The sequence below is a fragment of the Myotis myotis genome, unplaced genomic scaffold, assembly GCF_014108235.1.
Source record: "Myotis myotis isolate mMyoMyo1 unplaced genomic scaffold, mMyoMyo1.p scaffold_m19_p_3, whole genome shotgun sequence".
Classification (NCBI taxonomy): domain Eukaryota; kingdom Metazoa; phylum Chordata; class Mammalia; order Chiroptera; family Vespertilionidae; genus Myotis; species Myotis myotis.
Genome location: NW_023416335.1, coordinates 56299466 through 56325084, shown reverse-complemented (window position 1 = coordinate 56325084; position 25619 = coordinate 56299466). Strand labels below are relative to the sequence as shown.

Here is a 25619-nt window from a genome sequence, read left to right as displayed (position 1 = left end):
ATAGAGAAGACGAAAGTAGAGAAAGTGAAGGGAAGAAAGGAAGGATCAAGTAGGAAGGGTAGTCCCTGATGGAAGAGATACATATAAACTTTTGGAGATGAGCACTAGGGAAATCAAATAATAATACCTTTTATTCCCCAAATACTATGAGATAAAATGCTAAATTATGTATAAACATCATAGAATTAGTAAATATTTTTAACTTTATTTTTGTCTTTGCTACCTTGATTTTAAGTCTACTTACATATCATACATATTTGCACCTTAGAAGGAGGTACCATTTCTGCCACGGCCTCATTTCTCTGTTCTGCTATCATGAAAACTCTTCCAAAGAGCTATCCATGTTCAGCCTGACTCCCCTTCCTGACTTTCTATTCTCTCACTGAACTTTAAAAGGGCTTATCTCTCTTTCTCATTTGACTGATACATTTCTTTAAAAAAAATATTTATTTTTATTTTTAGAGAGAGTAAAGGAGAGGGGTGGAGGAGAGAGAAAAACACTGATGCAAGAGTGAAATATTGATTAGCTGCTTCCTGCATGCCCCCTACTTGGATTGAGCCTGCAATCCAGGCATATGCCCTAATCTGGAATCAAACCAGCAACTCTTCAGTGATAGGACAATGCCCAACCAACTGAGCCACACAGGCCAGGGCTTAATGATGTATTTCTTACTGAGTATATAAGCAGCAAATTTATCAGTCAAGGAAAGATTTTAATTGACTTCTCAGCAGCATGAGAAAATCCCACTCTCTGGGTTTTACTCCTACCACATTGGCTACTGTTCCTTCCCAATCTTTGTTGCACTTTCTTTTTTCTATTCTGTCTACCTCTGAAGTTTTGGAAAGTCCCAGCTTTGATCCTGGGCTCTTATCTTTCTTTCTCATTTGCATTCTCTTCCTAATCATCTTTCATATGGCCCAAAGTGTTTAAGTATCAACTATGTGACATTTGCATTGACTTGTTCCCCGAACTCCAGACGAGTTCCAATTGTCCACTTGGTATGTCCACTATAATATTTAAAAAATAGGTCAAACTTTTGGTTTCATACTATGTATCTAGTGCCTAAACCAGTGCCTGGCACAAAGCATGTATATGCATGAGGGAGGATGTGTGTGTGCTTGCGTGTGCGCACGCATGTGTGTGTGTGTGAGTGTATTTAAAAGACTAGAGCAGTGATGGCGAACCTTTTGAGCTCGGGCTGTCAGCATTTTGAAAAACCCTAACTTAACTCTGGTGCCGTGTCACATATAGAAATTTTTTGATATTTGCAACCACAGTAAAACAAAGACTTATATTTCTGATATTTATTTTATATATTTAAATGCCATTTAACGAAGAAAAATCAACCAACAAAATGAGTTTGTGTGTCACCTCTGACACGCGTGTCATAGGTTTGCCATCACTGGACTAGAGAATACGCCTCAGTCTTTAGACTCCATTTTAAAAATCCCAAACTATCAATATATTAAGCAGTTATTGCTCATGAGTGTGTGTGACTATAAAAGTCATTTGCCAATCTATTTATCAATTTTCAGAATGTTCTATAATACACATATTCTATTCCTAAAATTAAAAAAATCATAAACAAACACCTAGTATTTGACTAGACTTACCAATAGGAAGTGCTAGATCCTTTTTCATCAAAGCTGCTGCACAAACTCCACCAAGGTTGGCTAATTCTTTTTCCAACTGAATGACTCCCTGTAGAATTGCAAAAACGTATCAGCTGTTTTAAAAAAATGTTTGAAATATAATGTGGATAATCAACAAATGTGACTTGCATTCAGCATAACTTTTGAAACTGGAAGGAATGACACTGCATGTCATTAGCTAGCAAATGGCTAAATTAAGAGTGAAAGAGGTTAAATTTTATGTCTTATGCTGGTTATAAAGTTTGGGCCCCCAGGTTCATCATCCAAAGAATTTTTCATTTTCTTTGAGGAAACATGATCATTTTTCACCTTGATTATATTTTACTGTATGAATTAAAACATTCAGAAGAGTTACTAACAAGTTCAATTATTTACTCAAAAAGGTATAAACACCTGAGCTAGTTTGGAACAGGTGCAACTATACTAAGTTGTCAAAGGCTGGGTCATGTTGCACAGACTCCAATCTCTTCATGTATTTAAAGTAGCAAAAACAGATTACTGCACAGAATACAAACTATTTTAACGTATATAATCTAGCTTAAAATACACTTCAGACTTCTTAAATATAGGCTACAAATAAATTTAAGTCAATAGGAGCCACAGAAACATAATCTTCCTTAACAGAATGAGATAATTCATTCTTACCTCATCAGGTCCAGGGCTAAATTCATACCCAATTGCAAAACATTTGAAACCATAGAAAGAAGCTTTGTCATCTTTCACATAATCTGATGCAGTCTCCAATGAAAAAAGGGCCTCATTTCCTAAGAAAAAAAGGTAACACTGAATTCAAAATCTCAAACAACTTTTACTTTCTTAAAATATTTTTTTTTATTGATTTCAGAGAGGAAGGGAGAGGGAGAGAGAGAAACATCAATGATGAGAATCATTGATTGGTTGCCTCCTGCTCTCCCCCTATTGGGGATTGAGCCCCAACTCAGGCCTGTACCCTGACTGGGAATCAAACTGTAAGCTCCTGGTTCATAGGTCGATGCTCAACCACAGAGCCACACTGGTTGGGCTCAACTTGTATCTTTTATCCATCCCAGGGCTGGTAGCAATGCCAATCAGATTCTAAAAACCTAGTCATGCCCTGACCGGTTTGGCTCAGTGGATAGAGCGTCGGCCTGCGGACTCAGGGGTCCCGGGTTCGATTCCAGCCAGGGGCATGTGCCTTGGTTGCGGGCACATACCCAGTGGGGAATGTGCAGGAGGCAGCTGATTGGTATTTCTCTCTCATCGATGTTTCTGGCTCTCTGTCCCTCTCCCTTCCTCTCTGTGGGAAATCAATGGAGTATATTTAAAAAAGAAATAAATAAAATAAAAACCTAGTCATTTTGGAAGGGTTCCCGTATTTACTTGAATAAACCTGTGCTAAAACAACCCTAGAAATAATGGAACCACCCAAGTGAACTGTTATTTTTCTTTATGATCAAATTCTCCTTAATCAAACATCCTACCTTTAAGTTACATGAGCAATCAATTATCTGTCAATTACTAAACTGAGTTATTCAATACCCTCGCATTTGACTTAGTCGGATGTCTTCACAAACAAAACAGGTCTGATTAGAAGAAAAAAAGCTTCTGAATTCAAACTGGTTATTAGTTTGAGGGATTATACGAGTAGTTATAGCTAGCTGGTTAAAAACACAATAGACTACATATACTTTTAAAAACAAACTTTCTTTTAAAGAAAAACACCAGCAATAGCAATAACAAAGGTTCTTCTCTCTCTCTCTCTCTCTCTCTTACACACACACACTCATACATTTTAAGAACTACAAGTGATGGCTTTGCCCAGTGGTTGGACGCCGACCTATGAACCAGGAGGTGACAGTTTGATTCCTGGCCAGGGCACATTCAGGGTTGCAGATTTGATCCCCACTGTGGAGGATGCAGGAGGCAGCCAGTCAATGATTCTCTCTCATCATTGATGTTTCTATCTCTCTCTTCCTCTTCTTTCCTCTCTGAAATCAATAAAAGTATTTAAAATCAAAACAATAGCTTTGTAGGCTACATGGTTCACCAATTTTTTGAAAGAAAGGAATTCTAGTAAGTTCTTGAGTAATGCCACCTGAGGTCAGCAGGCAACAGGACACTTACTGGGAAAAAAGATCTAATCCACTTTGTCTATAGTTTGATCTCAATTATAAACAGCACGCCCTCAATATTAAGCCTCTGCTCCAATCAAGCTAACATTCTCTCTTCTAAAACTTGGTCATGATATGCCACTCCTTATCCATTTTTCCTTACTTTTCCACTGTAATCCAGATACATAGTAGGTCTTGAAGAATTTCTTTTAAAACTTAAATAAACATTTTTATTGATTTATCTGTACTAATCATAATTATCATAAATGTATATATTTTACCATATTAAACAGAAGAGAAAAAATATAACTTACCTGGCAACACTAAAACCATAGTAGGCCACCCAGAAGATCCTGAAAATTTCTTTAATTCAATCCAGGAATTAAGATTTTCGTGAATAGATGTCAATTTTGGTCCATATCCTGAATTCTGAATAGTTCTGACTGGAATCAACAAACGTAGGACATCTTCTGATTGTGCAGTACCACACTGAGGGTCAAACTCGATGGTCATCCACCGTACACACTCTGGAAATGTCACCTGAGGTCAGCAGGCAACAGGACACTTGCATTTGTTAAGAAGAATTAGATTTTGCTTTCTCACTTTAAAACAGGACATCATACTTCAAAGACGATGTTTTCAACATTTAAAAAATGATTTTTACGTAGAAAACTAATAAAGTACATTAATATAAGAACTCAAGTTATTAATGTTCAATATAAACTGTTCCTACTCCCCACTTGCAATACTTATTGCTCTCTACCTAATATTTGGTTGACATTACATAGAACCTACAACCAAGATTACTTTACCCAGCAAAGCTATCATTCAGAATTAAAGGTCTGATAAAGAGCTTCACAGATAAGAAAAAGCAAAACTAAAGGAGTTCATCCACCAAATCAGTATAATATGAAATGCTGAAAGGTATTCTTTAAGAAGAGAAAGAAGAAGAAAAAGGTAAAGATAAAAATTATGAACAACAAATACATATCTATCAACAAGTGAATCTAAAAATCAAGTGAATAAAAAATCTGATGAACAGAATAAACTGGTGACTATAATAAAATCAGGGGCATAGAAAGGGAGTGGACTGACAATTCTAGGGGGGAAAGGGGTGTGGGGGGTGCGGGAAGAGACTGGAAAAAAAATTGTACACCTATGGACAAGGACAGTGGGGGGGGGTAAGGGCAGAGGGTGGGGTGGGAACTGGGTGGAGGGGAGCTATGGGGGTAAAAAAGAGGAACAACTGTAATAATCTGAACAATAAAGATTAAAAAAACATTAATAATATTTGTAAATACACATTGATATCATAAAAAACATTACAAAGCTACTTAATATCCGTAAACATTCAGCTATATGAGTTTTTATGGAATAGTTTACTTATTTAATAAATTTTCCATTTCAGTAAGTATACATTTAAGGAATATAAGTAGATAAATTAAAATAAGATTTTACCTATAAAATATAAAGATTTAATGGAAAATGAATAAATTACTAAAATGTAAGGTTTTAGTCACTTTTAAGTTATCTAGCATTCATAGTATCTATTACAAATGCTTCTTTTCATTAGGAAAAAACCTTCATATATTATGAAAATATACTAGTAAACACACACACACAGAACTTACACACATGGTAAAAACTTAGATTTTTATATTTACCTAACTTGGAGTTTTACTGTATATATGAGTTTATAATGGCACAGAATTACATGTATTTTTAAGGCCACTTTTAAGCTTTGGTCACCTCACCACAGAGAGAATTCTGTCATGGTAGTCAAATTACAGTTAAGTAGGTCCATGTGAAATAGTAAACTATGAATTGGTTGTAGAGTATAAAATGAGCCTTAACTATTTCTTAAGTATAATATTAATCTAAAAAATTACCTAGAACTAAGGCAAACATTTTTAGTAAAGGATTTTTAAAATTATCCATTTAAACTAAAAGTTCAACTTTGTTCATAATAACATATATGTAAATTAAAACTCAACTGAGATACCATTTCTCCCATTATATTGGCAAATAGCCCCAAATTTAAGCACATACTCTGTGTTAAGGGAGGCCTTGAAAAAACAAGTACTCTCATTCATTGTTGGGGTTGGGGCGGGGGGGAGGGACACAGACAGTATAAACCTCTGTGTAAGGGAATTTATCCACAACTAGAAAAACTATATATGCATTCACACTCTGAATCAGCTATCCCAGATCTATGAAACACAAGGTTCCTCATTTTACATTTGTTTAACCCAGCAATCCCACTTCTAAAATTTACTTTGAAGATATGCTTCCAACAACATGAAAAAAAACCACCCAAACATATACACAAATTATTCATTGCAAAAGGAAAAAAAAAAGCAAAATACTAAAAACACCTTGAATGCACACACCCATAAGACTGAATGAATAAACTTTTTAAAAAATCTCTTTAAATGGATATAGGGAGATTTCTATACACATTGTTAAAAAAACAAAGTAAAAATAGTATATATATTGTGCTACCATTTTTAAATAAAGAAGGAAAATAAGTGTATATACATATACACATATTGTATATTTTTAAATGATGACTACATAAGTTTGTATAGAAATATATAAACATATACATATATAAAATAACAATTGCCTGTGTATATAAACATGTGTTTATGTGTGAGTGTATGTATTAGTTATGGCACTATAAATACTTAAAAACAATGACCAACCCAGGAGAAATGAGCATCTCTAGTGCTAGATTTCAGCTTTTAAATACCCATCACCCTTAAAAGGAACCAGGGCACTTTGAAAAAAATGGCTGATTTCAGATATGAAGCAAGAAATGTATAAAATGATCCTAGAACATCTTATCATACCAGAGAGAAAGAATGCTATGAATGACAACAGGGTGTCTAATGAACGCAGGAAGCAAGCTAGAGGCTCCTATCCAACAAAGACGTATGATCTAATTTCTTAAATAAAATTCAAGGAAACAAAAAAAGAGAGATGGAGGGAAACCTATGAACTTAAGAGATAGAACCAATCACAATGTGTGGATCTTATCTGGATTGTAATTCAAATAATTAAAATATGCATATTTGGTGTTAGAAAGGAACTATTAGTTTTTTAGTGTGATAATATGGCTATTTTTTATGGGTCCTCATATTTTAAAGATACATAATGAAATATCCATGGTTGTGCTTTAAAACAATTTAGGAAAGAACAAAATGGGCAGAAAATAAATGAAATAGGTTAGGCCAAGAGGTGATAACTAACTGTTGAATCTAGGATGATGGATAAAATGAGGTAACTGTACTAGTTTGTCATTTTATGTTTACCATAGTCTACAATAAAAAGCTAAATACTTTATAAACACATAAACTTATAATTCAATTCTCTTCAATTTACATGATACAATTTAAAAAGCAAGAAATAAAGATTTTGAATACTCTATATAATATTTATAAATGTTTCATATGTATTTTTTACATTATGTACAAAAGAGTACTTTTTCTTTTTTAACCCAGGCACTTTTATTTACACTTTAAAAAGCAAACAGGCCACCCACAAAGAATGGTTAAGAAACATGAAGAGGGCCGTGGCCAGTTTTCTCAATGGTTAGAGTGTCAGCCTGAGGACTGAAGAGTCGTAGGTTCAATTTCAGTCAAGGGCATATACCTCAGTTACGGGTTCAATCCCCAGCCCTGGTCTGGGCATGTGTGGAAGGCAACCAATCAATGTATTTCTTTCACATTGATGTTTCTCTCTCTCTCTCTTTCCTCCTTCTCCCTCCCTTCCACTCTGTCTGAAAATCAAGGGAAAAATATCCTCAGATGAGGATTAAAAAAAGAAAGGAACATGAAGAGGTTGATTTGTACTATTAAAAAGGTGTAGTTCATCCATTAATCTGTATAAATACTTTTTCTGGCAACAGCAGTAAACTTTTAACCTCCCATTAATAGAGTACTTTAAATCCTACATTATGTATATAAATTGTGAGAGCTGAGGCTGTAGTACAAATAATTTTAGTTCCAAAAGTATGCTTTTTAAGTTTTAATGGTTATATCTACTATTAAAATATATAATATGCAGTTAAGCATTATATACTGCACTGTACTTGTAAAAACTATGAGAATGACTCTTATAAACCCTGCAAAACTGCTATTTAATGATAAAAATTCCGTTCTTTTGTGTATCTGACAATGCCTAATTACCTTGTGATTCTCTATGTTTAAATACTATAGAAGAGGTTACACTTCTGAGCAGAGGCTAAGCATCCTTTAAGATATCATTATAGAACATCAAACCAAGTTTTAAACTCTCCCTAAAAATCGGTGCCTACCTTGTAGTGCATCACACATGCAGGTTTATAGGGGTGTTCACTCTCTATGACAGCATAGTGATTAGAGGTTGTACAAGCAGAGAGGCCTTGTTCGGGCTGGTTTCCTGTGGTGCTATCAGTTGACTGATTAGGATTGAACGCAGGAGGAGCATACTTCTGATTCAAAATGGCAACTGAGGGAAGCAGCTGTTGGACAAGGCCAAAGACTTCTACAGCAACCTAGTACATTTACATATATAAAAGAAAAGATTAAATGAGATAATAAATGTGAAAGTTGCTTTGAAATTATTAATTACTATAATTATTGGTTATTATTATTATTAAGAATTCCCATCTAGAGTTTCTTCTAGCTAAGTGTTTGTTTAACAAGAAATTTGTTCAATGATAAAGAAAGATTTATCATAGATGTCTTAAATGTTATATGAAGATAAATTAGTCTGTATTTTTAAATACTTTTGCCTTTTTGTGATCTACAGTAAACTAAGTTTCACTCAATAATTATGGCAAAGCATCAATAGTTTATAATTTCTTCCTTGTCTTGACAATTTCACAATTTAAAAAATACTCCTCTCCTTTTATACTGGCTATTTTTATTCAAAATGGAAATTTGGCATCTATCTCATAAATTTAAAAATCTCAGTTAACTTAAGCTTTCCTTACATGCCATATTTCTAAAATATATTTCCTATTCCCAAATTTTTCAAATATAAAGCCAATAAGTAAGCATAACAATGCAGTAAACAATACCAGTAACACAAAGAGATTTAATAATTTCTATCAATTAACGTGTCTATCTCTGCTTGTTACCTGTAACCCAGGTACTTCAAAGATTAAAATATTCTTAAAGAAAGGATACAAAGTCTAAAAAAATGATTTCGTTTAAAAAAAGATTCAAAGTTATAAAATTAAATTACATACCTTGGGAATAGCAGCAGCTACTGGTCCTATGTAGGCTATAATAAGGGGAAGCAGCATGGAAAACAGACTGGAAGAGCTAAGCAGTTCTGGAATGTCATCAGCTAAAAAGGGTATTAAAACTATAATTAGAAAGTAATTTCACTGTAATGAATATATGCTGTACTAAATTTATATTTTATTATTTTAAGCAAAATTATAGTTGATGTCGACGAGTGCTTATTAGGACCTGACACTATTGTAAGGGCTTTATTTACATGTATTATCTCAATCAATAAGAAACTTTTATTATCCCTACTTTTTAGAAGGGAAACCAAGGCACATAGTGTTTAAGTACCTTGCCCAAAATCACACATCTGTAAAATGATAGAGCCAGGATTAAAACCTAGAGTAATAGTCATGATTTTAAACCACTAATCTTGGTATCACACCTGGCTTTTTGTGACATTAGGCAAATTACTTAATCTGTATATGCCTCAGTAATCACCTGTAAAAAAGGATACTAACAGTACTCCCCTTATATGAAGTTATAAAGATTAAGTGAGTTAATATAACTAAAATACTTAGAACAATTCCTATACATATTAAGCACTCCAAAAATGTTTGCTGTTAAGATATAATGCCTTCTGTTTTCCCATGAAAAGCACTTTGCTGATGGACATTTTACTCATTTTTACCCATGAACATGGTGCTGAAAGATAAACTGAGTCTACATTATAAAGACTTTTATGTTGAAAGCCAATCAATTATTCCAAAATACTTGTTTTTAAGTCAGCTACTGCATCCAAATAGGCTAGGTGCTTATTTAAAAACTAGAGTCCCAGTGCACGAAATTCATGCACTGGGGGGGGGGGGGTTGGCCCACAGCCAGGCCTGTGCCCTCTCGCAGCCCAGGAGCCCTTGGGGGATGTCCAACTGATAACTTAGGCCTGTTCCCCGGGGAAAGAGGACCTAAGCCGGCAGTCAGACATCCTTGGTGCTACCATGGAGGCAGGAGAGGCTCCTGCCACTGCCACTGTGCTCACCAGCTGTGAGCCCAGCTCAGGGCTTCTGGATGAGTGGCATGCCCCTGTGGGAGCACAGTGACCACCAGGGAGCAGTTCCTGCGTTGAGCTTCTGCCCCCTTGTGGTCAGTTTGTGTCATAGCGACTGGCCGTTCCACTGTTCAGTCAATTTGCATATCAGCCTTTTATTATAATAGGACCAGAGGCCCACTGCACGAAGATTCGTGCAGAATGGGCCTTCCTTCCCCTAGCTGCCAGCACCGCCTTCGCTCTAGCCTGGAGCTGCCTTTTTGCCTTTCCACACTGCCCAGAGGCCCGGAGTGGCTGGGGTGGTGCAGAACTCCTGCATCGTCGCCATGGCGATGACACAAGCATCCCACCCCTCCCCTGGCCTCTCGGTGTCTGTGTATGCAAATTAACCATCCATCTTTGTTGGGTTAATTTGCATACCCACTCCTGATTGGCTGGTGGATGTCATGAAGGTACAGTCAATTTGCATCTTTCTCTTTTATTAGATAGGATAGGATACAGATCCCTAACTCAGCCAAAACCCATCATTTGAATGGGCCAAATATTCTTCATTTTTAGCAAGTTTCTCAGGTAATTTTGATATGAAAATAGGCTTAGGAACAAGTGTTATAGTAACAGCAAGGTGGGGTGGGTAACAGTGAATGTTTCTGTAAATATAACTCTATTGCCAGTGAGGAAGAGGCCTCGATAACTAGACAGGGAATAAGGGAAAGGTGGCAGTGAGATTATTAGGTTGTGATCCACCCATAAAAAAGAGGACATATGCTTGCACCATGGCACCCTGAACTAGGAGAGAACAGACAGAATGGAGAATATAAACTGGAGTTTCCGGTGGGAGAACTCATAAAGCTCAATTTAGACAGATGAATTAGGGGAAATGTCTAGGGTTACTCAGACTTTGGGTAAATGGCAATAACATTACTGGAAATAACACATATAGGAAGAAAAACTGGTCTAAAGGAGAAAACAAAATGCTTTTTGACTATGAAAAGATAAAGTAAACACTCAGTTTAATCAAGAGTTTTTCTTTGACTAGTTTAAGAAAATAATAATTACCAGGCTTTTGAACATTCTAAAAAAGTCTGCAATGCTGTATGAAGTGTATGACTGATCCAAAATGATTGTATGTGTATGTGTAGGTCTACAATGAACAAAACACCCTGGAAGTCTACCAGATGGTTCCTCTTCAGTAACTGTGCATAATTAACCTAATATGATGATTATTAAGTAAAAGTCTTACCATCCACAGCAAGAGCTCTGTGCAAAAGGTCTTTTGCAGCTCGAACAACGGTGCTTACCACAGAGAGAGCTCTGCTACAGTTTTTATCTTCCTCATTGGCTTTACTCAGAAGTTGGGACTGTAAATCTCCATCAAATTCACTCCTAGAACATGAATAACACATTAGATTATTTTACATGGTAGGCAAAACATGACCTAACTCTAGGAATCATATCTAAATCAGAGGTCCTCATATACAGTTTAAAAAGTTAAAATTTAAAAAAGTAAGTAGGTAATTATATAATTTCAAGGAGTAACAGGGCATCAAAAAAAAGAACATAGGATATAAAGTTATTTTAAATAAGATCAAGGACAGTCTATTTTAAAACTGCTATTAAATAAAGGCCTGAATTATGTATTTTAAAAAATTCTGAGGGAAAAGTATTCAGGCAAAAGGAACAGGAAGATACAATTTCAGAAAGGAACAAGATTGGTGAGTTCAAGGACCAGAATGCAGATAAGGATATCTGGAATGAAAAGAGAACAAGTGACAAGATGAGAAAGTTAGATCATGTGAAATGAGTATGCCAAATAACAACTTTACATTTTATACTTCAATGGGGATGGAAATTTATGAGAGGATTTTGAGCAAGGGCAGAACTTGAAATGATTTACATTTCCAGTAGATCACTCTGGCTGTGCTGTGGAGAACTGACTGTAGGAGGGCAACACAACAGGAGGGAGACTGGTTTAGAGGCTATTAAAGTTATCCAGGTAGAAGTGATGGCTTGAAGTAACTGTTTATCATGGGAGTAATCTGACATTTTATTTTTTTAATTGTTTTATTGCTTAAAATATTACAAAGAGTACTACATATGTCTCCTTTTTTTCCCCTGCCCTTAACAATTCCCAGGCCTCCCCTAACCCCCAGTGTCTTATGTCCATTGGTTATGCTTATATGCATGCATACAAGTCCTTCGGTTGATCTCTTACCCCAACCACCCACCCCTCAACCCTCCCAAGCTTTCCCGCTGTAGTTTGACAGTCTGTTCCAGGCAGCTCTGCCTCTGTATCTATTTTTGTTCCTAAGTTTATAATGGTCTTTATTATGCATGAGTAAGATCATGTGATGTTTTTCCTTCATTGACTGGCTTATTTCACTTAGCATAATGCTCTCCAGTTCCATCCATGCCGTTGCAAATGGTAAGAGTTCCTTCCTTTTTAGAGCAGCATAGTATTCCATTGTATAGTATTCCATTGTAGATGTACCACTGTTTTCTAATCCATTCATCTACTGATGGGCACTTAGGCTGTTTCCAGATCTTAGCTATGGTGAATTGTGCTGCTATGAACATAGGGTGCATATATCCTTCCTGATTGGTGTTTCTGGTTTCCTGGGATATATTCCTAGAAGTGAGATCACAGGGTCAAATGGGAGTTCCATTTTTAGTTTTCTGAGGAAACTCCATACTGTCATCCATAGTGGTTGCACCAGTCTGCATTCCCACCAGCAGTGCACGAGTGTTCCTTTTTCTCCACATCCTTGCCAGCACTTGTCATTTGTGGATTTGTTAATGACAGCCAGTCTGACAGGTGTGAGATGGTACCTCATTGTTGTTTTGATTTGCATCTCTCGGATGATTAGTGACTTTGAGCAAGTTTTCATATGTCTTTTGGCTTTGTGAACGTCCGCTTTTGAAAGGTGTCTATTTAGGTCCTTTGCCCATTTTTGATTGGATTGTTTATCTTCCTTTTGTTAAGTTGTATGAGTTCCCTATAAATTTTGGAGATTAGGCCCTTATCAGATATGACATTGGCAAATATGTTTTTCCACGCAGTGGGCTTTCTTGTTGTTTTGTTGATGGTTTCTTTTGCTGTGCAGAAGCTTTTTATTTTGATGTAGTCCCATTTGTTTATTTTCTCGTTAGTTTCCAATGCCATAGGAGCTGTATCAGTGAAGAAATTGCTTCGGCATATGTCTGAGATTTTGTTGCCTTTGGATTCTTCTAGTATTTGTATGGTTTCCCGTCATACATTTAAGTCCTTTATCCATTTTGAGTTTATTTTTGTGAATGGTGTAAGTTGATGGTCTAGTTTCATTTTTTTGCATGCATCTGTCCAATTTTCCCAGCACCATTTATTGAAGAGACTATCTTGACTCCACTGTATGTTCTTGCCTCCTTTGTCAAATACTAATTGAGCATATCGGTTCGGGTCAATTTCTGGGCTCTCTATTCTATTCCATTGATCTATATGTCTGTTCTTGTGCCAGTACCAAGCTGTTTTAAGAACAGTGGCTTTGTAATACAGCTTGATATCTGGTATTGAGATCCCACCTACTTTGTTCTTTCTCAGGATCACTGCAGCTTTCAGGGTCTTTTTTTATTCCAGATGAATTTTTGGAGAGTTTGTTCTAGGCCTGTGAAATATGCTGTTGGTATTTTAATGGGAAGTGTGTTGAATTTATAGATTGCTTTGGGTAGTATGGACATTTTAATGATGTTGATCCTACCAATCCAAGAACATGGTATGTTCTTCCATCTGTTTCTGTCTTCCTCTATCTCTTTTTTCAACGTCCTGTAGTTTTCTGAGTAGAGGTCTTTTACCTCCTTAGTTAAGTTTATTCCTAGGTAGGTTAATTTTTTTGGTGCGATGGTAAATGGGATTTTTTTTTAGTCTCTCTTTCTGTAAGTTCACTATTGGTGTATAGAAATTCCTTAGATTTCTTGGCGTTAATTTTGTATCCTGCTAATTTGTCGAATTCACTTATTATGTCTAATAGTTTTTTGATGGAGTCTTTAGGGTTTTTTATGTATAATATCATGTCATCTGCAAATAAGGGCAGTTTTACTTCTTCTTTTCCAATTTGGATGCCTTTTATTTCTTCATCTTGTCTAATTGCAATGGCTAATACTTCCAGTACTATATTGAACAGGAGTGGTGAGAGTGGGCATCCCTGTCTTGTTCCTGTTCTTAGGGGAAATGGTGTTAGTTTTTGCCCATTGATTATGATGTTGGTTATGGGTTTGTCATATATGGCTTTTATTATGTTGAGGTATGATCCTTCTATTCCCACCTTGCTGAGAGTTTTTATCAAAAATGGGTGTTGGATTTTGTCAAATGCTTTTTCTGGATCAACTGATATGACTATGTGGTTTTTTTCTTTCAATTTGTTTATGTGATGTATCATGTTTATTGATTTGCGGATACTGTACCATCCTTGCATCCCTGGGATAAATCCTACTTGGTCATGGTGTGTGATCTTTCTGATGTACTGGTGGATCTGATTTGCTAAGATTTTGTCGAGGATTTTGGCATCTATGTTCATGAGGGATATTGGCCTGTAATTCTCTTTCATTGTGTTGTCTTTACCTGGTTTTGGTATTAGGGTGATGCTGGCTTCATAGAATGAGCTTGGAAGTGTTCCTTCTTCTTGAATTTTTTTGTAATAGTCTGAGGAGGATAGGTTTTAGTTCTTCCTTGAATGTTTGGTAAAACTCCCCTGTGAAGCCATCTGGTCCTTAAGTTTACTGCAAGCTTTTTGATGACTGCTTCAATTTCTTCCATCATTATTGGCCTGTTGAGATTTCTAGATTCTTCCTGATTGAGTTTTGGAATGTTGTATTTTTCTAGGAATATGTCCATTTCCTCCAGGTTGTCTAATTTGTTGGAGTAGAGTTGTCCATAGTATTGTTTAAGAATCATTTGTATTTCTGTGGGGTCTGTTGTTATTTCGCCTCTATCATTTCTGATTTTGTTTATTTGGGTCCTCTCTGTTTCTTGGTGAGCCTGGCTAGAGGTTCATCAATCTTGTTTATCCTTTCAACGAACCAGCTCTTGGTTTCATTGATTTTATGTATTCTTTTTTTGGTCTCTATGTCAGTTATTTCTGCTCTAATCTTTATTATCTCCTTCCTTCTGCTCACTCTGTCTTTTTCTTGTTGCTCTCTTTCTAGTTCTCTGAAATGTAGAGTTAGATGATTTACTACCATTTTTTCTTGTTTTTTGAGATAGGCCTGTAGAGCTATAAACTTCCCTCTCAGGACTGCTTTCATTGTGTCCCATAGGTTTTGGATTGTTGTGTTTTCATTGTCATTAGTTTCCAGGATGTTTTTAATTTCTTCTTTGATCTCATTGGTAACCCAATCAATATTTAATAGCATGCTATTCAGCTTCCAGGTGTTTGAGTATTTTGGGTTGTTTTTATTGTAGTTTATTTCTAATATTATGCCATCGTGGTCTGAGGAGATGCTTGGTATGATTTTAATCTTCTTGAATTTGGGGATACTTTGCTTGTGACCCAATATATGGTCTATTTTTGAATATGTGTTATGAGCACTTGAGAAGAATGTATATTCGTGGCTTTAGGGTGAAGTGTTCTGAAGATGAAGATGTCAAAGAGTCCATCTGATCTAGTGAGTCATTTAGGATTGCTATTTCTTTGCTGACTATTTGTCTAGAGGATTTATCCAGTGATGTCAGTGGTGTATTAAAGTCCCCTACTATGATTGTATTGTTGTCTATCCCTCCTTTGATATCTTCCAGGTGTTTTTTTATGTATTTGGGTGCTCCTGCATTGGGTGCATATATGTTTATCAGGGTTATATCTTCTTGTTGTATTGATCCCTTTAGTATTATGAAGTGGCCTTCCTTATCTCTTGTTATGACCTTTATTTTGAGGTCTATTTTGTCCGATATAAGTATTGCTACCCCAGCTTTTTTTTTTCATTTCCATTTGCCAGAAAGATATTTTTCCATCCCTTCACTTTCAGTCTGTGTGAGCCCCTTCTTCTGAGGTGGGTCTCTTGTAGACAGCAAATGTATGGGTCATGTTTTTTTATCCATTCAGCCACTCGATGTCTTTTGGTTGGAGCATTTAGTCCGTTTACGTTTAAAGTTATTATTGAAAGGTACTTGTTTGTAGCCATTTCTTTTTGTGTGTGGCTGTTTTCTTTCTGAGCTTTTTAGTTCTTCTTTTTACACCAGTCCCTTTAGCATTTCTTGCATTGCTGGCTTGGTGGTGATAAACTCCCTTAGCCTTTTTTTGTCTGTGAAGCTTCTTATTTCCCCTTCAATTTTGAATGATAGCCTGGCTGGATAGAGTATTCTTGGATTCAGTCCTTTGCTTTGCATCACTTTGTAAATTTCTGTCTATTCTTTTCTGGCCTGAAGTGTTTCTGTTGATAAATCATTTGATAAACTAATGGGAGATCCCTTGTATGTAACTTTCCATCTCTCTCTTGCAGCCTGTAAGATTCTCTCTTTGTCCTGAACATTTGCCACGGTAATTATGATGTGTCTTGGTGTGGGTCTTTTCGGGTTCACCTTGTTTGGGACTCTCTGTGCTTGTGTGATTTTTTTCTTCCCTACCTCTGGGAATTTTTCTGATATTATTTCTTCAAATAGGTTTTCTAACCGTTGTTCCTCTTTCTGTTGTTCTGGCACCCCTATTATTCGTATGTTGTTTCGTTTCATGTTGTCCCATAGCTCCCTTAGGCTCTCCTATTGTCTTTTAATTTTTTTCTCCAATTGCTGTTCAGTTTGGGTGTGTTTTGTTTCCCTGTCTTCTAATTCGCTAATTTGGTCCTCCGCTTCTCCTAGTCTACTGTTGAAACTTTCCATGGTGTTTTTTATTGCAGCTATATCACTTTTCATTTCTTCTTGGTTCTTGCATAATTTGTTGATTTTTTCATCCGTTTCTTTTTGATTCTTACATAAGTTGTTGATTTTTTTTCATCCGTTTCTTCTTGCTTCCTGCATAAGTTGTTGATTTTTTCCTCCATCCGGTTTATGCACTCTAGGACCCTTAATCTGAATTCTTTTTCTGTCATGTTGCATGCCTCAGTATCACTTAGCTGCTTTTCTGGTGAGTACTCCTTTTCTTGCCTTTGGGGATTTCTCGTCTACCCATGTTTGACTGTACCGGCATATCTAGATGTTAAGTTGTTCAGTGGCTGCTCCTTGGGTGGCAGTGGCTCCTCGGGCTGCAGTTGCTCCTCGGGCGGTTGTGGTAGCAGCTGCTCCTCAGTTGGTAGCAGCTCCTCTGGTGGGTGCTGTTCACAGTTGTGGTGGCTCCTCTAGCTGGTGGGGGGAGGCTTCACCCACAGCTGCTGTTCCTCAGACAGAGGGTGTGGTGATCAGGAGGCTGCTGTTCCTTGGATGGGGGCAGGCTACACAAGCCTAATCTGACATTTTAAAGGTACAGCTGTCAGTACTTGATGAACTAGATGTAAGGTAAGAGAAAAAAAAGAAGGCACGACTACTGATGAGCATGCACCTCTTCTTGTGTACCGTACAATCGGAATACATTGTTAGTTATTAAGTCAAACCTGCCTCCTTGCTAGTATTTTAAAAGTATAGATCATAATGAATTCTCTTAGAAGCATCATACTTTGTATACTCTGTTTCTCTGTGTCTCATTTTTTATTGAGCATTAGGGAATGCAGTATTTTAATTGTAACTTTGCCAATATCTTTTCACCACAAAAGGCAGGATTACACTTTTTTTTCTTCCAGGTTGAGTTAGTGTAGTGTTTTCTGGATTATCAAAATACTCATATAGTTCTGGACTTTGAAATGGAATATATTCATGATGTGTAAAAAAAGTATGATATATAACTGTACTATCTTAATTACATAAAAATGGAAGCTTAGTTGTGTAGACACACAGGGGAATTAAAAAAATAAGTCAGACTGTAAGCTGCTTGTGGTTATGGATGACTTTGTTCTTTACTTCTTGTGTTTTCAGTTTACTATTATATGCACATGTTAACTTTAAAAAAATGTTATTTTAAAAACTAAAAGAAAAAAGAAGACTCCAAGGAGTTTGGCTGAAACTGTAGACGAGAAGAATTACTTTGGACACATTAAGATTTCTATTAGCCAACTACCTAGAGCAGCCTTAAAGTGGATATATGACATAGAGGTAAGAGTGAGTGTTTGATTTCCTGCCTGCAATCCCAGGGCCACAATTTTACTAGAAGCATGCCTGTAGGCAAGGTGTTTAATCACTGTCTCAGTTCCTCATCAGTAAAGCAGGGATAGGAAAAGAGCCTACCCTTCATGAGGTTACTGTGAGGACTAGCTGACAGCACAGGTAAAAACATGGCATACAGTAAGTGCTCATCCTACATTAACTATCACCATCATTTCTATTACTGTCACTCAAATAGATATCAAAGTGGAAACTAGATATTCAGTCTGGGGCTTAGACGAGATAAAAACTAAAGATATAACCTTGGGAGCCTCAGAGTAAAATGGTATTTAAAGTTAAGAGATTTTAATCTTTTTAAACTTAACTATTTTTTTTAAATTGAAGCTAAGTGTATTTATATTAAAGCTTGGTAAAAAACAATCAAGATATCTGAAGCACTGTACTATGTAGAAGATATGACAATTAAAGATATATCTTCTCTTGTGTATAACATAGTTTTTACTCTATGATTTGAAAAAAGAATAATGTACTGTAGTGCTATGTGACAAAGTTTTCATGACGGGTGAAATGATTAAAAAAACCTTTTGTACTCAGCAGCAACATGCCAATGTAGCTATTTAATGTGTATTATTTGTATCCTATTTCACATGGAGAAAGGAGGCAGAAAGTCTACATTCAGGGAAACTATTTTGTGCTAATTGCCCAAGCAGTTTCTCCAGATTGTTTATGAAGAAACAGAAAACAGCAAATCTCTGAAAGTGATATGCAATTTCAGTAATTTGATGCAAAGTCAGGTTGAGGACAAATGTGATTGGTACACACTACTCCTTAGGATTCCAGCTAAGTTGTTAAAACAAAAATTTAGATTCAGAAATGTATACTTAGAAGCTTTTTAAACCCAAATAATATTTTTTTATGTCTCACTATTTACATAAGAAATGGTTCTTGTTAAACACATAAGAAATATATAATTTTATACTCTAGTACTAGAGTCACAGACATAAAAATATTCTGCAGACGGGACAACAGAATCAAGGCAATACTAGTACTCAGGTAGAATTGACTGATCACCATTTTTAGGTATTTTTGGAAAAAAATACATTCCATTTAAATTAGAAACTGCAGACCACAAACTATAAAAGTGACAACATAAAAGTTTCAAATATATTATGGAAATAATGAAAATTTCAAAGTATTTACCTTTAAGGTTAAACTGAATTTAGATATTAAAAACGAGACTTTTTAAATATGAATTAGCACAAGTACTATGTGCCAGAAAGAGATAAAGTATAATTTAATTATAATTTACCCATTCAGCGTATTTTAACTAGAGAGTAAATTATGTATGTTCTACTACTTTAAAATAGTTCCTGATTTCTATACACACACCTACCGATAGTAAAGTATTTGTGGAATCTGTCCTCTGGTTTGGTTTGTGCCATTACTACTCAAGCTGCACGTGCTGAATGTAAACGTCACACCATCAGGGCACTGAACTGTGGTCATTCCTCCATCTCCATTGGCCGTTCGGCTTCCATAATTCCTCAAGCGCACAGCATATTTAACATTTTCCTTCACAATAAATGTAAAACATGTTTATGTTTATTCATAATGTGTAGAAATATACAGAAGGAACTCTGAAGTAAACTGGGCAAATATATTGAATTTCATTGTCATTTATATAGACAATTTGTTTACATGAGTTTTTAATAAATCAAACAGGGTAACTAACACTTATTGATATTTATTTTTTAACAGAAGCTGTCCTCAGTACTTTGTGTGATTTAATTAAATTAATCATTAAAAAAACCTCATGGCCCTAACTGGTTTGGCTCAGTGGCTAGAGTGTCGGCCTGCAGACTGAAGGGTCTCAGGTTCGATTCTGGTTAAGGGCATGTACCTTGGTTGCAGGCACATCCCCAGTGGGGGATGTGCAGGGGGCAGCTGATCGATGTCTCTCTCTTCAATGTTTCTATCCCTCTCCCTTCCTCTCTGTAAAAAATCAATAAAATATATTAAAAAACAAACAAAACAAAACAAAACAAAACAAAACCTCATGAAGTCCTGTTATTATCCCTATTTTATAGATGAGGCATTTGAGGCACAGAGAAGTTAAGTAACTTGCCTATAGTCACAAAGCTAGTAAAAAATGGAACTAGGATTTGAATACAGGCAGTGTGATTCTAGTTCCTGCTCTTAATAATACTACCAAGAATTAGCCATACTAAAAGATTAAAAATAAATAAGACAATACTTTTCTTTGAATTTAACTTTTGAAATAATTTAAAAGAGAGAAAAAATAATGGTGAGTCCATTATATTTCTATTTTAAGAAAATATACTCAGAGACAGAAATAAATAGGCAGATATAGAAGAAATATCCATAGGAAAAAGTTGTCCAAAATATGATGCACTGTATATAGAAAATGTAAGATGCAGATACTGATAACTTATGATTTATGATATAAAATTCACAATAAAGGTTTTTGGTTTCTGGTATCTAAACTCTGGTTTCTGGTGAACTTACCTAAAATTCTGCACTATAATGAAAATTATTATAGTTGACTGCAGCATTACTTTATTAATAAGTATTTTAGTATTAAGTAAAATTTCTGTTTTGATAAAGTTAAAGTTATTTACTGCTAGATATTTAAGTTATATAATGTAATTTTAATAGTGAATACTATTTGTTAATATTAATTATTTTTTAAAAGAGTTCTGGCACAGAAGAGAAGAAAGGGCAGGAATTAATATTTATTGAGTTTCTAAACTGTACTAGACATTGAGGTAAGTACTTTATTCCATTATTTAATCTGAACAGCACTACAATATAGATATTATCCTTCCCAATCTACAGGTATGTCTCAAAATGGTTAAATGATAACATGTCCAATATCTTGGAGCTAATATGTGAAAGAACAGGTATCTGAAGAAGCTAGATCTGTTTGACCCCAAATCTAACAATACCTTTCATTATACTGTACTTTTTACTATACCAGACTTTAAGAGATCTTTTGCAATTAGGAATATTATACAGTACAATGACAAGAATATAAATGTACTCCCTAAACATTTAAAGCACCACATAAAGGAGTACTTTTTGATATTTTTAAGTAAACTACATAATAATATCTATTATTTACAAAAGAAACATATTAGTAAAGTTACCTTTAAAGGAACAACTTTGTCAAGTCTGATTTCAGCGATATCACTGGGTGAATCATCTGTTGTATAGGTTCCTTTGACTAATTCTAGAGATGTCCATCTATGAGAATGAGTAGAATCTCCTGCATGTTCGCTCTAATTAAAATAAAACAAAACAAAGGCCACCACACTCTTTATTACAAGAACAATTTTGATGTATAATCCATAACTGTTTTAAAGCATATAACATTAGGTATTAGCATTTCCTCATATATATCACACACAAAATTTTTTGTACTCTATGAACTATTTACTTTTATCTGATTTCTTGTGGAGTCTAAAACTGAAATCATATAAATGCACTTTTCTCATCTGATGTCCTCAAAGAATTCCTAGTTCTTCATAAGAATTATGCTATATCTAATAATAAAGCCTAATGTAATAAAGAATTAATTTAACTGTTTAAAAATATAAAACACAGACAAATTGCTATATATTAGAAAAAAACTACTTTCTGTTCCATTAATAAAGCTTTGTGAAAACTCAGGTACTTCTATTTAGAGCATATAGCAAAATACAGCTAAAAAAATCAATAAGTATCTTTACTAAGAAACATCTATTAGCACACTATGACAAAATTGCTTAACCACAGATACAGGTAGTGATATTAGAATATTGTTCTTGTTTCTGGAGAACTTACAATAGCAGAAAAAAATTTACTCAAGACTGTAATCAGAGGCTCAGCTATATAATTTCTAGTCTTATCATTTAAAATCTTTCCTGGAAGTGTAAAAAATATGAGGCAGGAGTGATCCAAGATGGCACATAGCAATTGGGTAGAATCACTCTCTTTCGATTTTCTTAAAATCTTCCATCTATGATTGATCTTCCCTCAAAGATTTGGACTATCATACTATGATAAGACATCCTGATACACAACCCACACAGCAACATGAACACTGTGAGAGTGGTACTTACATCATCAACCAGCACCTCTAATTCATATTCATGAATCCCACCTCCTCCATAGACAGAAAAACCAACCACAACTATTCCAGGCTTGTCAACGGAAAAACAGATTGCATCAGGGGAACCATTCCCAGTGTTCCAACTTCTTCCCTGACTTGTTTTTGTGAATCGGTTGGCACTGGCTTTAACAGAGTGCAGAGAATTAAGTCCATCGATCTGTGAATAACAAAAGCAATTACAACAGTAGTCTACCTGAGTGTTAATAACATACCTTTAAAAAAAATCTATGCAAAGGTTTCTAAGTTCAGTTAAGTAACCTACATTTAATAAGTGAGGTAAAACCTTCCAAATGGTACATTTCTATTAAAAGATAGCCAGCAATAAAAGCAGATTTTCTCATTCTATATTTATACATCATTATCACTTGAGAGTATTTTCTGCTCTTAGGCATATTAAATGACGCATTTCACTTAATTTATAATGCCAGAACTATAAACTTGTTATTACAGTCATACCATATGAATGATCACTCACTTTGAAAACAGATAGCAAAAACCGTCATCAATATTCTATAGACCAACAAATTGCAAACTATACCACACAGAGCTCTAGGAATTCTGCAGATAGGTATTCAAGAAAGTAGTAAACTCAGGTTCCCCTCTTCAGTCAGACCACCACTCCTTTTATCTGTAAGTTTACAAGTAAGACTTCATTTGCAGAAAATGTTCTGTCTTAGGTCTGAAGAACACTAATGTATAGTGATATTAAAACTTCAAAAAATTTTGAATACACACACACAAAAATACAACCACACAGACTTTCATTAGAGAGGACTTATTTTGGTTTAAAACCACGCTTTTTAATTATAGACCTTGTTGCTGATCTAAGTTGGCTTCAGAAATTTGAGAAAGAAAATTGAAGAGAGAGAAAAACTGCTCTGGGAAAGAAAGATATACGAATGTCTAAGACAGGACCATTGGGAACTCCAAAGGCTGTATATTAGGAACCTGTAATTTTGAGCATTCCTTTTCATTAGACAGGTTAGTTCATAGGGGATAACTATATAGTAACATTCTGGGTGGGACCTATGTGTGCACTACAAACTTTCTCTATCAGATCTACTACAGAAGATAAGCATATTATATAGACTGAATTAATAACTTAAAATTTTTTTTTGATGTTCTGACAGGGCTTCAGTGGCACCTGAGGCCAAAGCCTAAGCTAACTAAGACTGGGGGAAGGCTTCCCAGGTGAGACACTAAACTGCTTAGGTGCATATAATCACTAGGAAGTCCTAAAGGCTAAACTGTCACAATGAATCAATAATGAGTGTAGACTAAATGGGCTAATTCAGAATAGATTCTAAAATAAACTTAAAAGTAAGAAAATGCAAAGACTAGGAATTATGAAAGTAAAATAGAGGAAAAAAGTTCCTTTGTAAAAAATCTGAGACCTGGGACCACTGAATATATGCTAGTTTTAAATATTCATTCCAATAATATAAAAAAATTCATCATATCATGACATGATTTTCAAGACCAATGTACTATCTACTTTTGGGGGGAAAAATAAAATCACTTACCAAATACAGCCAAAATGTTTAGATAAATTATAAAACAGATACTATAGAGCAGTGAAATAGTGAAATATAATGCTACTTTACAAAATGTAAAGGTACTTAAAATGGTTTTCTCAAACATAATATTTGATCCTTTTAAAACTTTGTATTATGGCTACACAACAGTGTGAATGTACTGTACTCAATGCCATTGAACTATACACAGAAAATTAGAATAAATTTTATGTTATTTATATTTTACTACATTAAAAATACTTTGTGACTTAGGTAAGATAAAAATTATTATTCCCATTTTACATGTGTATTTGTCTAGAGTCAATCAAGTGGGCATAGCTCCTTTTTTACCCTTTCCATGCCATGCATTCATTAGTAATAGGCCTACTTCCATTACTCATTATGCAGCAATGCAAATTATTTTATTATATATTTTATTTTATATATATATATATATATATATATATATTATATATTTTAATTGATTCTGAGAGAGAGGAAGGGAGAGAGAGAGAGAAACATTGATTGGCTGCCTCCTGCATGCCCCCCAATGGGGATGGAGCTGGCAATCCTGGCATGTGCCCTGACTGGGAATCTCGAACTAATGACCCTTAGGTGCATGGGACGATACTCGACTAACTGAGCAACACCAGCCAGGGCCAAACTTGCATTTACAGGGATATGACAGTGGGGTTGTGCAATGAAGCAGCTAAGAGGAAAACATATATATTTGTATATGTGTGACATAATGGGTAAACTGGTGAGAGAGGAAGCAAAGAGCAGAGAAGAGGTATAAGAAAGGGGAAAACAGCCTCGTTAGCTTAAATGTATTTTTTTAAAGTAAAGAAACAACAACAGTGGGACTGAAATCAGTTTCTATGAAACCAAAATATATGAAAAAAGAAACTATGTGGAAAGTTTAAGCATGTGCTTATTATCCCATCTCAAAGTAGAACATTACCTCAGATCCCAGGGCTGAGGCTGTCAGTTCACTGACAATGCTGGCCAGTAATCCACAGGTATTGTAGACCAAGTGGGAGGAGAACAGCTCATTTTCCCTCCGCAGGCTGTTCCTGACTGGGAGCACAACAATAACCAGCATTTTCTCCAGAACTTCACGGAAGCTTGTCATCCCAGAGATGTTCTCTTCACTCTGTGATACATTAAAAACAACAACAACAACAAAAACAGTTCCAAGATACTGATTTGTTTTCCTTCTCAGGGGCACTCAGTTTCAAAATCTTGTCTTTCTAGAAGAGAACCTTAAAATTCAGACTTGAGTCTAATTCCATAAATCTATCCAGTTGTGCGTGGAGTCATTATATCCATTTTTCACTTAGCAGTTCTTTTTAAATTATTAGCCTCTGTGTATCATAAGAGTATCACACATTTACAAGCTATGTTTTATTAGCTTTTTGTCATTTTAACTTATTTTCTTAACTTTTCAGTAACAATTCTTTATGACAAATAGAATAAAACTCTTCCCATTTAAAAAGCTTTCTCTATAGACCAGATTCCAATCTCAGATAATTATTTCTGGTATATTTAGAGGTAAAGCAACTAAGAAATACTGTAATCTCTGCAAATCTATTTTCTAACAAAATTCTTTCTGTATGTGTATGTAATAAAAATATGGAATTCTATAACTATTCCGATACAGTTTTATAACTTCTATGTATTTGACTTCATAAACAAAGACAGAAAAATTCTAACACCTACCAATGGAAAAAAATCAAAATAAGAAATTACAGACTCTCACTAAAGACCAATGG

At 35.2% G+C, this 25619-nt stretch overlaps 1 protein-coding gene across 10 annotated transcripts in view; it reads right to left on the bottom strand.

The window, feature by feature from the left end:
• The window catches only part of MYCBP2 (MYC binding protein 2), a 300098-nt gene that overhangs the window by 118755 nt on the left and 155724 nt on the right, over nt 1-25619 (bottom strand). For all 10 annotated transcript variants that reach the window (XM_036296929.1, XM_036296926.1, XM_036296920.1 and 7 more), the window contains 10 exons: nt 24809-25000; nt 22284-22490; nt 21330-21461; nt 19556-19734; nt 11251-11393; nt 8980-9080; nt 8062-8280; nt 4058-4283; nt 2299-2417; nt 1615-1702 (listed from right to left, as the gene is read on the bottom strand). In XM_036296929.1, coding sequence (XP_036152822.1) covers nt 1615-1702; nt 2299-2417; nt 4058-4283; nt 8062-8280; nt 8980-9080; nt 11251-11393; nt 19556-19734; nt 21330-21461; nt 22284-22490; nt 24809-25000 — 1606 coding nt within the window. The remainder of the gene's footprint in view (nt 1-1614; nt 1703-2298; nt 2418-4057; nt 4284-8061; nt 8281-8979; nt 9081-11250; nt 11394-19555; nt 19735-21329; nt 21462-22283; nt 22491-24808; nt 25001-25619) is intronic.